Here is a 15607-nt window from a genome sequence, read left to right as displayed (position 1 = left end):
TATGAGAAGGATTTTTACACCTTGATAGTTCAGCAAGCGTGATCACCATCACTTACAATTTCAAGGTTTGGAACATTTTATGTATATCACAATTTCGTACTATGAAGATCTTATTAGAGTATTTTATTCAAACCCTAAAAGTCACAGAAGTTGGTCACCTCAATAGTGAGGTTAACAAGATAAAGATTAAGATCAAACATGCAGATTGTTTGACTTTGACTAATCTATATCAAGGTCAAAAGCTATTATTTTCAAACATCCCTAAGGAGTTGCAGTGCGACCACGACATGACATTAAGTTCCTTGGTCAAACCACATATGCAAGGTCAAAATGTCACAAAGGCAAGTAGTTTGATTATTAATGACAAACTTTTGCATTACGTGTTAGTGTATATTTTGAGTCCGTAAACAAGCAATTTTGCACAATTATTGCACAAAAGCATTTTTATGCTATGAGCCATAAAAAATAGCATTTTGATTAATTGGTCTCATCATATATGAAACACATGATTAGATGTAGGGACACCCAAGATCCTTTTACATATGTCTTTCTTATTACACTTATCATGGCTCACTACGGCATAAACTTATCTATGAATGCATCTGTCGAACTAGACTGATCACACTTTTTTAGGAAAAAAAACTTTAAAGAAACTAAATGTGGTTAATGTCAACACTATTTGGCAACATGATATGGTAAACCAAGATAATGAACAACATCCTCATGATTAAAACCCAAATCCATAGTAAATGAGGACTCTTTGACAAGATAAGACCAAAACCAATAATCCATCACGATGCTTAAATGTTTTCACAAAATTGGAATGATATTCAAGAATTGCAAGAAGGATTAAATAATTTGAACATGGATGTAAATAGAAATTTCGAGAGGGCACATCAAGAAATTGACAATCTACAATATATATTTGATAACTTGTAGACTCTTTGCAATGTAGGTTTAATGACAATCTACAGTGTACATTAAAATATACCATTTTTTACTCCATCCATTTCATAAAATTATAACTATACTAAAAAGATTATAAAAAAGTATAAACCATTTACTATGTTACCTTTTTGCCACCTATCATCACTCATGTGCCATTACAGTGGAGATTCCTTGCACAGCACCATGCATCAGTTGTAGAGATTTGCACGAGATTCCTAAGTGTTTTTCCTAGCAGAGATTCGTAAGAGATTCCTACTTTGACCAGTGCATGTTGAATTGTGGTGGGTGATGAGTTAATGAAATAATAAATATGGGAGGGAGAGATAAATATAAGAGGGGAGAGGAGTTGAGTTGTGTGCTTTGAGTTGAGGGAGGTGCGTGGTTGTCGGAGGTGCACGGTCGTAGGAGGTGTGCGGTAGTCGAAGGTGTGCAGTCGTCAGAGGTGTGCAGCCAACGGAGGTGCAAGGTGTGGTTGGGAGTGGTGCACTCGTCATCAGTGGTGTTGTGTATGGCTCAGGTTGTTGGTGGTGCTCGATGGGCGGTTGTAATCTGCAGTGGTCGTAACGTTGATCGGTGGTGATTGCGTCGTCGATACCATACTCATTTTTTCACACGCAAGTATAAAATTCGTAGATAATTGATTTTGGAATCTAGAGAATTGATTCTCCATATTATATTGATATTTGATTTTTTTAATATTTGATTATTTGTTTTGTATTTTTAATTCATTTTATTGTATGTATATTGTAATGTGATGCTTTCATATATATATATATATATATATATATATGTGTAATTTTTTTATTTTGATTTCTGTAATTATTTATTTTGTTTTAATTTTTATTTTTATTTTGAAGTATGTTTATAAAATATACAATGATAATTAGATTATTTTTTTAAAAAAATAATCTGATAAAATGGTCATTGATAATGGTAATTAAATTTAAAGACGTAAATATTTTTAAAATATTAATACTAAATAAGTTAATTATCAAATTAAAAGTTATTTATATGTAACATGTAAACTGATTTTCATAAATATATTATAAATAATGATATAATTTAAAAAACTAAAAATATTATTTTGAATTTATAAAATAATTATAAGTATACAGAATATTTAAATATTTTTAAAAACTACTTTATAAATACTCTACATATAATATTTAATTTAAAAAGAATCAAGTAAGAAAAAATTTATAAAAATTATTTTGAATTTATAATATAATTATAAGTATAAAGAATATTTAAATATTTGAAAATATCACTTTACAAAATTTACGTATAATATTTAATTTTTTTTAAAATCAGGTAAAAAAAAATTAAAAATACTATTTTGAAATTATAACATAATTATAAGTACAAATATTATTTAAATATTTGAAAATATTACTTTACAGAGTTTAGGTAATATTTAATTTCTTTAAAAAATCAAGTAAATTTTTTTATAAATATTATTTTAAATTTATAAATAATTATAAATGTAAAGAATATTTAAATATTTGAAAATACAAAGAGTTTACTTATAATATTATTTTAGAAATCAAGTAACAAAAAATAGAAATATTATTTTGAATTTATAATATAATTAATATAAGTATAAGAATATTTAAATATTTGAAAATACCACTTTAAAAAATTTACAAATAATATTTAATTTTTAAGTAAGAAAACTTTATAAATATTATTTTGAATTTATAACATAATTATAAGTATAAAAATATTTAAATATTTGAAAATATCAGTTTACAGAATTAAGGTATAATATTTATTTTTTTAAAACATATTAGTAAAAGAAATTTATAAATCTTATTTTGAATTGATAAATAGTTCTTTGTACCAAAAAGAATTGATGATGTAGTTGGTTGGCTTGATATAATAATACATATCACGTGGATGGTGGGAGGCATGAAGCATGTATTTTGTAATAATGTTGAAGTATAAATATTTGAAAATACACAGAATTTATGTATAAAATTTATTTTTTTCTAAAAATTAAGTAAAAAAACTTTATAAATATTATTTTGAATTTATAAAATAATTATAAGTATACTGAATATTTAAATATTTTAAAATACTAATTTATAGATACTCTATATATAATATTTAATTTTTTCTAAAATCAAATAAAAAAATTATAAATATTATTTTAAATTCATAATATAATTATAAATATAAAGAATATTTAAATATTTAAAAGTACCACTTTACAAAGTTTACGTTGAATATTTATTTATTTTTTAAAATCAAGTAAGAAAACTATAAATATTGTTTTGAATTTATAACATAATTATAAGTATAAAGAATATTTAAATATTAAATATCACTTTACAGAGTTTAGTTATAATATTTAATTTTTAAAAATAATCAAGTAAAAAAACTTTATACATATTATTTTGAATTTATAAAATAATTATAAGTATACCACTTTATAGAGTTTATGTATAATATTTTTTTAAAGAAAGTAAAAAGTTATAAGTATAAAAAATATATTTTTAGTGAATTATATAATTTAATTTTTATTTTACGTACTATTATTTCTCTAAAATGTGGTTCTTTATACCTAATAGTTAAACTTGTATGATTGTCAAGGATTTGTGATCATGGATAACAATAACCATTGGTCTATTTATTTTGACAATGTTAAAATATCTAACACGAATGACAAGAATCCTGATGTACTTGGTGTCGATTTCACACTAATTCCACAAATATGAGAGCAAATCAATTTACGGACACAAGTAACAACAATTACAATCCTTTGCATGATTGAATATGGATTGAATGTGTTGCGTGTGTTAACCGAAATAAATAATGTTATACCGAAGTTTGTTCCACAAAAAGAGCGTTGTCGACAAGAATTGATGTCGTACTTGGTCCAAAGATGTCGTGACATTATTCGCATGGGTCCAAAGACATCTATTAATTTATCCCAACGAATAAGAGGAACGGGGATGGTTAAAGATGCATTCCAATCTACAACTGAAGAACAAGTGGCTAAATTTTTACACATCATTGGTCATTACATCAAGAATCAAAGTGTTTTGTTCTTCTTTCATCAGTCCAGAGAAACAATGTCTTGCCACTTTCATAATATTTTGAAGGCAATATTGATGTTGCAGGGAGAGTTCTTAATAAAAACTAGCTGGGACCGAGGTTGAAGCTCATATCTTAAAACAACTATCGATTTTTTCCATTCTTTAAGGTATGAATATGAGAAATAGTAGTTAAATATTTAATTCATGTTGTATGCAATGCAAGTTATATATAAATGTAAACTTTTTGTGTATTAGGATTGTTTAGACACTCATGTCCGTGTTAAAGTCCCCCAAACTGATGCTCCTCACGGAAGAAAAGACTGGTCAACACAAAACGTATTTGTTGCTTGCGATTTTGACATGAAATTCACATTTGTTCTTGCCTGGTGGAAAGGAACAATCTCTGATTCCAGGATATTGAAGGATGCGTTTGTACGAAAGGATCCATTGGTCATTCCGAAAGGTTAGTTGAGTGTGTTTTCAAGTGCAATAAATATTCATTTGGTGACATGACTTATAAGTAATAAGTGTTAATGGATGATTGTAGGCAAATACTACCTTGGAGATGCGAGTTTTATGTTCAAAGCCCAAGTTAAAACTCCATATGGCGGAGTTTGATACCATCTAAAAGAGAATTCCTTAAGAGGTCCACAAAATGTCCGTGAGTTGTTTAATCATCGGCATTCCTCACTAAGAAATGTTATCGAAATAACATTTGGTGTCCTCAAGAAGCGATTCTCAATTATCGCTAGTGGAACGGAGCCTCATTACTCTGTGGACAATATGACCGATATTGTTTTAGCATGTTGTATTCTTCATAACTTTCTTTACGGGGTGGATAATGATGACTCTTGTTGGAAGAAGTTGATTGTAACTTGATGCAAGGAGATATAGATGTGTCACACTTGCAAACTCATGAGGATGACTACAAGCTCGGATCACAAATTAGGGATACTATAGCAAATGAAATGTGGACAGGTTATTGTACTAATTAATTTTATGTAACATCCCTGAACTTATATTTATATTCTTGTAAGAACAATTTGTTGGTTTAATATTGACATTCGACCTTTATTAATCTTTATGTATAGAACTATTTATGTTATTGCAAAAGTTTAACTTTTTTTATTAGGTTTTATCATGGATCGTGGAAAGGGTTTTGCTTCAGAGTCATTTGCAAGAATTCGTGAACACAAAAAATGGACTACCGACATGGATTTTCGACTGTTGAATGCCATGATCGATTATGCATCTATGGGTAACCACATTAATAGTAGTTGGACGACGCAGGGTTACACAAACATCTTTAAATCCCTACATCAGAGTGGATTGGTAGGAATTACATAAAATAATGTGAAGAACAGGCAAAAAAGCCTTAAGGATAGATGGCGTGAGATCCATGATCTATTTAGTGAACTGAGTGGTTTCGCTTGGAATCAAAGCTCAAAAATTTTCGAGATTGAGAATGAAGTGTGGGATATGTTGATAAAGGTAACATATTCAACCTGATGTTCACTTATCGCATACATTAACCAATAATTATGAATATATTTATTTTCATTAATGAACAAGCAAAGCCCTCAGCCGCAAAGTAGTGTGTTAATCCCTTCAGGCACTAGAAGTTGATGAAAGACTTATGGGGGCTTGATCGTGCTACTAGCCGCTGTGAGAGAACAATATTACAGTCATTAAGTCGAACTCAGTCTCATCATTTAATGTAGATCTTAATGATCACAATATGGAGTACATCCTGGAGGAGCCGAAATTTGATGCAACCCAATGTGAAACTCTTCGCTCAGCTAACCCTATTGTAAATTCATATAGCCCTGACCCTAATCTGACACCCCCATCGATGTCACCTCAACCATCCCAACCATCAGGTAGTACTTCTTCTTCTAGGGGCTTAAAAAGAAAAGCCCGCATGGTGGACATCATTGATCAGCAATTAGAAAGACTTAACACAAGGTTTGTGGAGATGAACATACACGATGGAAATCTATTGGATAACTGTTATGACTTGCTTTGTGGTCATCCTAATGTGGTAAAACAACTTTTTGACCAGTCTCTCGAGCGACAAATGAGAAAGCTGATGAAGATAGTGACTAAAAAATCCCTAAACTATGTAAAATTTAGTTGTACTTTATTATGCATATGTATTTTTCTTTTTGAATCTGTAATCATATTTATAACACAAACCCCTAAACAAATTAAGGACTTCCATGACTCTTTTGAATGATATATATTTCAATATATCATTCACATGATTTTCCATAACATTATTATTATTAATATTATTTATTTCATGTTTCCTTTATATATACATTTGTAATGTATGTTTAATATTTGTTATGCACAGACTTTATCGATGAATTTTCCTTTAATAAATTAAAATACTGCATTAATATTTATTTCATAAATATTTTTTCCTTTATCAAATTATAACTCCAACACATTATCAAAAATAATCTACTCTTGTATCGAAAATAATCTTTTAATTGCATACAACTATTATTCAAAAATAAATAATCCAAAATTACAGCTTTGTTCTAAATAAAATTTATGACAAATCATAAATATGATCCAAAAAATTTACATAATTTATATTTTTCCGAAGTTAACATAAACATAGTACCGAAAATAATGTTTCAATTGTCAAAAATAATATTTTAATTCAAAACAATTATAATTCACAAATAATCAATCAAATTAATTTTTCAACAATTTTTAAATGCAAGGACAAATGTGTGAAATTACATTTTTCTTAATTAAAAAAATACAATTTCAATCACACCCATCTCATTACTTACAAACTTTCATAAATCTTTCCTACACTTTCCACTATGTTTACCTTATAATCCAAACATTCTAACTTTCTTTAAATCTTCCCTTCAAATCATCTCAAATTCATTCTCTCATTTCCACTCTTTAATCCAAACAAAGCATTAAAGATTTATTTTACCTTTTCTTTTCTGTTACAATAAGAACTTATTTAATCATGAATTCGAATAAAATTTGAGCTAATTTATTGTATTCTCAAAAGGTGTCTAAATTTCAATCAAGAGCCTGCTGCACAGCAAAAGGTGCGGTATCAACTTTTCCTTGATTTCCCAACACCATCTCAACAATCATTTCAGCAGTCCCAAAAGCCTGGAAATTTCTCCATAATCAGAAAACTATTTAAATGTTTGTTCAGATTTCAGAGTGCATGCAAAGTAAATAGGCAATGTTATAATGCTATTTTCTAATGAAAAATATGACAGTTGTTTTCAGCACCCAGAAAATCACTTCCTTAAAACTTTCTCTTCACCAATCTGAAATGTAATTTTAGATTCTTCTTCCAGATTGGTCATTCCGGAAGGTAAAAGAAACATTTGGAAACAGTGCAGGAAGAAATATTCGGAATGCAGATAGAAGCTGTGGAAAAATATTAAGTATCTAAGTGAGAACTCACCAGTGAAAGCCCAGCCCCTTCATGTCCAGCCGCAAGGTATACATTTGACAAACCAGGTACAGGCCCAATCATGGGCTTCCCATCAGGCACTAACAGGGTAAACATTAAGCAAGTAAGGTTTTGAAAATGTAGATAACTATAAATAGCTGCATAAGATAGCAAAGAGATATTGACTCACTGTAAGGTCGTAGTCCTATTCTGACTTTTCTACTAGCACTTAGATCTGAAAGGGAAAGCGTTTTCAATTTGGGAAAGAATTCTCCAACTCGTCTCCAGACGTAACTGACAACAGACTCGTCCAAGTCGGTGTTGAAACCAACAAATTCACGACTACTCCCTTGACGGTGAATAAGATTTTGGTTTTGTACAGCAAGCAAAAAAATGTTAAAATTCAAACACAGAAGAATTTGAATCAAAAGTAAAACTGGATCTATTTCATGAAAAATTGAAAGCTATAAATGAAGGAAATGGAACAACTGTTCAGCCAAGAGATCATGAGCTGTTAGATTAATTATTTAATTTTGTGGTTTAACATTAATCAATTATTAGAAATTATTCTTAAATCATCAACATATTAATTATGGTATTGAACTAATTGATGGACATAGTATTGGGCTTTGTTTTTAGAGTAACTCATGATGGATTGGATCATTCAGTTTTAGTAGATTGTTTAGAGTTCATGTTGTACAGCTATCTTAAGGCAGATTCTCCTGCACTGCACCATATCATTTTTAACTCGCACCCGGACACATAGGAAAAGTCCAATCTACCCTTAATGAATCTGAAAATATCTTAAAATGTGATAGGCACCCAATCTCATGCACCCAACCCTATTCTTCTTCTTCTTCTTGTTCATTTGTGCTTGAAGCAGCAACAGCCACCCTTGGCCACTGTCATCCACCGTCGTCTCCCTTGGTTTCCTTCACCATCAGTGAGCTTCATCATCGCAGCAGCCGCCACCGTCAGCTTCTGAAGTCGGAGAAGGAACCATCGTCGGAGAAAGGTACTCTGTCATGCCTACCGGATATTTTTATCCGTAATTCATTATTGAGTTCCGCACTTTTTTATCCGTAGTTCACTATGCATTCTGGATATTTTTATCCGCAGTTCAAGACTGGATTCTGGATATTTTTATCCGCAGTTGGGCACTTGGCTTCCGGATATTTTTATCCGCAATTGTGGAAGAATGGCCTCTGGATATTTTTATCCGCAAGAGGCATTTGACTTGTGGATAATTTTTTCCGTAGTGTTGTTGTTGTTATGCGGATATGGTTATCCATATTAGTGTTAGGTAGTTTAGGGCACTTGGCTTCTATGGAATTTTTCATTTGTTTTTTTATACTATATGTGTTATAATTTTTTATATATGTTGGATTGAATGTTATTTTGTTATATATGTTGTAAGATGGTGCGGACTAGAGGTGGAGGTAATTCTAGAAGATGGTGCGGACTAAAGCTTCACACAACAATGAACTTCCTCTACCTCACCATATAATATTTTTCAAAGTGAAGAAGACAAGGGCATGATGGGATTTTAAAAAGTTCGTCGGGTGCCAGTCACAACTGATCGGGTGCAGGAAGCAATTGCCCTATCTTAATTATGGTCACCACCCTTAGTCCACCTTAATATGCGGCCTCTTTGGAGTTACCTTAATTGTAACGTGAAGGGTAGTAGTCCACATCAACTAGTGATATGGTTAAGATTTAATATATATATATATATATATATATATATATATATATATATATATATATAAAAGCATGATGCAAACTTCATCCTACAAACCAGTTTTGTGGAGTAGAGCTAAACTAAACCTAAACCTAAAATTGAAAAGCTCCTATCTTATAGGAAATCCTTTCAAAGACAAGATTATTCAATATAAATAGCAGTCAAAACTTAAAAGCAAGATAAGCAATCATCCTATGTATAGATTATTAATATGAGCTTCTCCATTGCACAAATATTATTTACACGGGACATAGAAAAGAAATTTACCAAGAAGAAGATTCCCTGCTGCATCAATACTTGCTACCATTGAAACAGATAAGTCCTTTTCATAATCTGATGATTCTAACCCAGAAATTGTTGGATGGTTGAGATAATCTGCCTCCATCACGCCATGATTCAATGCAAGCAAATTGAAATTTTGAAGCACAAGTAGGTGACCCTTCATACCAAAGAGAGAAACATTGGAAAGTAATATAGGATCAATAAAATAAACTGATCATCAGACATAATTTGATGCATTTGAAAGGAGTTTACTAAAGATAAAACTTTGTTATGTTTGCATGAGCATGTGGTCAACAATAAATAACTAGCTTTATTGTTCCTCCCTAAACAGGATGATCCCGTATCAAGAAGCAAATCATGGAAGGAAAATTCACCACGTACGAAAAAAGAAAGAGTAATAGAAAACATATTGCATGACTAGTTCATACTAAAACACACTTAGCTTTGAAGAAAAAAACTACAATCATACAAAAATAGGACCCAACAGAAGCCCAGTCCAATACTAAGCAAACAATCCAAAAGTGGAAGAGCTACAAGACACGCCAAACAGTGTTGTCACCAAGAAGAATGATGCAACAGTTCATTCAAAGAATGTTGGACTATCCCATGGACTAAAATCTGAACACAACAGAGAAAATACAGACTGGAGAAGCACCAAAATCCTTTTTGAGAAAAAGTTAGTTATAATAATGGAGAGTTTCTGAAATTTATTATAATTCTAGTATCTATCATTTTCAATTTTAGATAATCACAACCTATGACAATGCACCATTTTAAAATGAATTTGATATTATAATTAGTTTTAAACCAAACAACTGCTCAATTTAAAACTAGTTTGTTTTAGGAGACATTTGGGTATCTGATGCCATCTTAGACTAGTTTTAGAAATTGCCAAACACCCCCTTGCTGTGTATTAGTCAAAACAGAATTCTGAATGGCTTGGATGTGTTTGTCTGCATGCCCAAGAATGAAGAAGTGGGAATGAGATTATGTATATATGTGTGAGAGGAATTTCCAAGAAAGAACCCACAATATGGTCACATCTGTGATGTAATGTGACTAGTTAACAGATGGAAAATAAAGTTAGCCTTGTGGAGCCTTTGGTCACAAGGGTTCTCAAGGAATTTCATGCAAAAATTATATAAAATGATATATGACTCATAAGCTTAGGGGATAACATGATATAAATTGTCTATAATAGTCACGCTTTACCATTATAGACATAAAATGACGTACACTGAGATTATATCATTTTCTATTTCTTTTAAGCAGGTTTATATGTATGCTAGACAAAAGTTTCACAATGAATCCAAATCACTTCCTAAGCAAAGTGATGACACTGAATCTACTAGGTTAATGCTTCCTGATAGTTTCTACAGGTGTTCTTGCATTGTTCCAATCCAACATTATTGATTTGCATGATCATCAAGCAGTTGCATACACACTTGTCGTTACACTCACTGACTTGTCACATTGTCTAGGTGCCTCGTTCGAGGTCCTGAATTACAGAGTTATCGTGCATGCATGACAACTTTTCATATGTATGCAAGGGGCTAAATATTCCTATGGTAACTTTAACTGTCATGTCATCATCATGTGAAACAGTGTTGTTTATCAGCATTGTGGATTGTGTTGAATTAGAAAAATAAATTCAAAACTATAAATCAAATTTCTTCAGAGTTCCAAGAAATGGATTGTGTTTTTAAGACAGGAAGTTTAAATTCCTTTGAAAAAAGACTACAGTGTTGCAACACACAACCTAAGTGGTTTCTAAAAATCTCCTTTTTATGTTAGAACTTTTTTTTCAGAAGAGACTATGAGAACAAGAAAGAAAATTCCAAACAGTTACAACTTGAATTCAAATTACAAAGTAAAATGTACTAGAGTGCATCATGGTAAATGACAGTATTTGGAAAAACAATGAATGAATTCCTATATATGCAAAGATTAGATCATCTTCAAGCTGTATATATTCCTATTTGAAGGGTGCATAACTGCATGGATAAACTCACACTAACTTGTCAATTTGGGATTCAATTCGGTTATGAGATATCAGGAAGGAATTGGAATGTAATCATATCGATTCATCCAGATAAAGAAGAAGAGTTCTCTATTGATTCAAATGCTCTACCTACAAGATAGGGATAGAGAAAGAGGAAAAAACCGAGGATTTCACATAGTACTTTTGATCGAAAAATTGATCTATTTTTTTCGTACTTTTCACTCAATGATGAAATGGGTCAGATTCTACAGGACCAAACCTTGTGGGTGTAAGGAATGATGAAAAAAAAGAAAAAAAGAAAGTAAATAAAAATGCAGTAGAAGAATCCTCCTGACTCCAAACGAAAAAATCCAAACTTGATTGAAAATGATCTTTTTGATTATTGAAGAATGGGGCAAAAGGATTGATAGCGAAAGATTTCTTAAACACACCTTTCTGGGCCTTACTGGAACATGTAGTTCCATTCCCCAATTTCTGAACAAGTCCTGTATCAAACAACCAGTCCAACAACCAGCTGCAACTATAACTGCTTTCTTGCTGTATAATGTGTTCTTAAAAGTCTGAACAGCTTTAACCTCCCCATTGCCATCTGACCTGGGATCAAAATGAAAAAAAAAGCATTTAGTCCTCAAAATGTGTTCCCCTACCAGTGTTTTAAGTGCCACAGTCAGTGCAAAGGAAAGGGGAAAAAACTAAACCTTATAAAACATTTCACTGGGTCATTAAAAAATTCTCCATATCTTCCTTCTGATGCAAAATTCCTGTTAGTCTACTCCACACAACAATAAATTTATAATTATAAGTCTGAAGTCATATAGAAGCCTGTGGCAAGTCTTTACTTGAAAGAATAATGCACACATTAAGTTGCAAATGCAAGTAAGAGATATGCAAAATGTAAACATTGATAATTATTTATGAGTTGCATTGCAAGTAGAAGATATGCAAAGAAAAAAAAGAAGAAAGAATACAGAACCTTTTCAATATATTCAACGGTGCGATGAGCATCCAATTGGCAGTCTACAGGTAGAAATGCAGCTGCACTGTCTCGGTCCACCAACAGATCAGGTTCCTCTTTAAACAAATCAGTGCTACTCAGGTACTCCGCTTTCAACCCAGCCTCACAAAGTTGTTTCACCCTCCCTTTTAACATGTCTGACTCTGCATCACTTCTACCAATTAATAGGCTTCCTGCAGATCAAAAGAGGTCACATCAAAGGTTTGGACCTGGGGAAAAGAGGCCTAAAACTTTCATGACTATAAATATCAATTCCACGCCTCCTTCATATTACTGCATACAACACTTATAGAAGACTGCAAGGTTCTGACATGCCTTAACTGCTTCAGGATAATCTCAAAAGCACAAAATTACACAAGTAAGTCTATATTTCAAATATAGAAAACAGAATGATGAAACAAATTATCCTGATCTACAGAATGCTCTCTCGCTTCTTACAAACAAACAACATAATGTTTCTCTTTCAAATGATGCTATTTGACATCAAAAAAGTGCTTTCGGGAAAATATTAAGATATGTAGCAGCATGGCTCCAAAGGGTAAAAGCTAAAGATGCAGGCAGGTGCAAGACCTCTCCCTATAGTCAGACAATCTCCTGGATTGAAGAGGGAATGACCTTGAACAAGTTCCCAGCATACATATCACAAGGGCAATGATACATGCATGCTATCAAACAAAAACAAGTCATCAAAATACTTTCAACAATGCTAAATATAGATGGTTTTTTCATTTGTTGGGAAAATTCTGCAAAACAAGATTAAACAATTGCACACGGATATGAAATTCATAATTATAACAATGTTTATTTATGTTTTTAGTCCCTGAAATTTAGGACTTTCTGATTTTGGTTCGACAAATTTAAAAACGCATTTTTTTAGTCCCTCAAAATTGAAAAATATGCTTTTAGTCCCGAAACACTAAATTTGAGGGGTTAAATATATGTTTAAACCCTAGACTCAACTTTGAACCCTAAACTCTAACTCCTAATTCCAAAATCCTAGAAAACACATTTTAGTCTCTCAAATTTAGTATTTAGGGACTAAACCCATAATTTTTCCATTTTGAAAGACTAAGAAAAGCTTCTTTTTTTCTTAAATTTGGGAGAGCAAGACCATTAAAAATATAATTAAACCTTATAACAAAACCAGACACTCTGTTTAGTTGATCTAACTCCTACAATGTAACATCAGCTCCAATGCCTCATAACTAAAATATGCAAATTATATAAGAAACTTCAAATTGGACAAGCTACATTGGCATGAATCTCTTTCAAATTGCAGTTCAAACATAAATTTATAAAAAGACAGAGTTATTATACCAGATTTTTTCCAACCCAACTCCACCGTAGGATCCAAGCCTTGCTCTTCCAGGCTCTGTGCCAGTGTTGTCCAGAGTTGATGGCTCCTCCATGCAAGATCCCATGTAGCACTTCCAGGGGTTTTGTTTACCATCCATAGATGTCCCTGCCCTGGAAACAACCAGCTCAAATTCCAAATCAAAGGGGGAAAACCCTACAGAAAATTAAAATTCAGCACTCCGTTTTCTAGTTCTGCAATACAAAAAAATAAATAAATAAAATATCGCACTTAATGCATATTTGGATTCGCAATGGACTAGCTAAAATCACATTGAAATCCCAGGTAGCCTCACCTAGTCCCCCACAAAAAAAAAAAGAGACGAATGCAAATGACTTAGTGCATGTTTGGATTCATGTTGCTATATAAACTTATATTTGGTTTCACAATGGATTGTCTAAAATCACATTGAAATACCAAATAAGGTGACAGGTCACATGTTTAGTCTCAATGAGAGATTGATTCCAGGTCCAAAACTGATTTGGAATTGAAGCAGCTTTAAATAACTTCTTTTGGATAAAATATTTTATACTGAATTTACCTATTAATTGCATTTAGAACAAAAACATCAAAGTATGAAAATCTTGCGAGCACAGAGAGTGAGAGATATACCTGCGCCAGTGGCACCAGAACAAGGGAGAGCTTTGTCGACTATGGCGACAGAAAGATCGGAAGAAAGGAGGAAGTGACGAGCGATGGTTAAGCCAATGACGCCAGCCCCCACTATGACGACGTCGTATGCGTGAGACGAAGAAGAACAAGAAACAGAGAATGGAGTCTTACTGGGCGTGGTTTTGTTTTTCCAAGAACGAACGGAAGAGAGGGTGAAGTTGTGGTTGTGAAGAAGGTTCGGATTTGGAAGATTTGGATTTGGGTTGGGAAGAAATGCAGAGAGTGAAGTTGTCATTCTGTTGAATGAGTTTCTTGGACAAAAGGTTTTTCAACTTCTGCAAACACCAAATAACAATCATCCTTTTATGTATCTAGTGTTCTTGGATGCACCATAAAATATAAACTACTTCTTCCTGACTATATATGCATAATTAAAGTGCAACTAGTGGGTTTGAAAATGAATATGAATATACAAGTTCCAACCAATACATGATAAAAGTCAAAGTTACTATCCATGTGTACATTGGACTTTAAGTCTAATTCAACTTCATAAAACCGGCTTATAAGGTGAGGTTTGCACTCACTTATATACTATAAAATGTTCTAATATCTAGTCGACGTGAGATCTCCTACACACCCTCCTCACGCCAAGAGTGATAGTTTGTGCGCGAGATAACATATTATGGATTATTCGATAACAGTCTAATAGCGGGTGACCTGATAAGCTCAATAAACATTCGATAGGATAGGCTCGAAAATGACTATGATACCATATCCTTTAATATCCCCACAATCTGGGGAGCAAATATTTTTTGAGACCCAGCTTGAAACAAATACTCTTAAAAGATTTGGGACTTACACTACAAGAAAATCATGAAATAAAAACTAATTTTAAAGACAAAAAATAATTAGTTGTTATAGTGACTAAATTAGAGATCATTTTAGGAACTAAATAAATTTTTGGTTTCTAAATTAGTTTCTATTATTGTTAAATGGTTTTTAAATTGGTATCTAATTAGCAACCAATATTTTTGCTACCAAATTTAGAATCTAAATAATTGGTTGTTAAAACCTTGGTAACTAATTAGATATCAATTTAGAAACTATTTAAAAATAATAGAAAGTAATTTATAAACCATTTTTTTTTCTAAAATGGTCTTTAATTTAGTTACTATT

At 31.8% G+C, this 15607-nt stretch overlaps 1 protein-coding gene across 2 annotated transcripts; it reads right to left on the bottom strand.

The window, feature by feature from the left end:
* Nucleotides 1-6727: 6727 nt before the first annotated feature.
* On the bottom strand, nt 6728-14896 carry LOC137825885 (uncharacterized). 2 transcript variants are annotated; one of them, XM_068631685.1, is made up of 9 exons: nt 14432-14896; nt 13783-13932; nt 12424-12638; nt 12149-12219; nt 11882-12044; nt 9434-9605; nt 7616-7774; nt 7438-7526; nt 6728-7133 (listed from the first exon to the last, which is right to left on the bottom strand). In XM_068631685.1, the coding sequence occupies exons 1-9, from the start codon at nt 14724-14726 to the stop codon at nt 7038-7040; spliced, it is 1410 nt and encodes a 469-aa protein (XP_068487786.1). In that variant the 5' UTR covers nt 14727-14896; the 3' UTR covers nt 6728-7037. The 2 variants fall into 2 exon arrangements, with proteins under 2 accessions (XP_068487786.1, XP_068487787.1); XM_068631686.1 differs by having other exon boundaries at nt 13783-13975; nt 14432-14804.
* Between the last annotated feature and the right edge of the window lie 711 nt (nt 14897-15607).

This window comes from Phaseolus vulgaris, chromosome 8 (genome assembly GCF_000499845.2).
Source record: "Phaseolus vulgaris cultivar G19833 chromosome 8, P. vulgaris v2.0, whole genome shotgun sequence".
Taxonomy (NCBI): Eukaryota; Viridiplantae; Streptophyta; class Magnoliopsida; order Fabales; family Fabaceae; genus Phaseolus; species Phaseolus vulgaris.
This window is presented reverse-complemented; position numbering and strand designations above follow the sequence as displayed.

What these genes read in the sequence shown, in the direction of transcription:
- LOC137825885 (XM_068631685.1), bottom strand. Translation starts at nt 14,726, where the DNA reads ATGACAACTTCACTCTCTGCATTTCTTCCCAACCCAAATCCAAATCTT. An exon ending in CCGTTGAATATATTGAAAAG is followed by an intron (nt 12,220 to 12,423) that starts GTTCTGTATTCT and finishes TGTGTGGAGTAG; the next exon opens with ACTAACAGGAATTTTGCATC. An exon ending in TTCCAGTAAGGCCCAGAAAG is followed by an intron (nt 9,606 to 11,881) that starts GTGTGTTTAAGA and finishes TTTGGTATGAAG; the next exon opens with GGTCACCTACTTGTGCTTCA.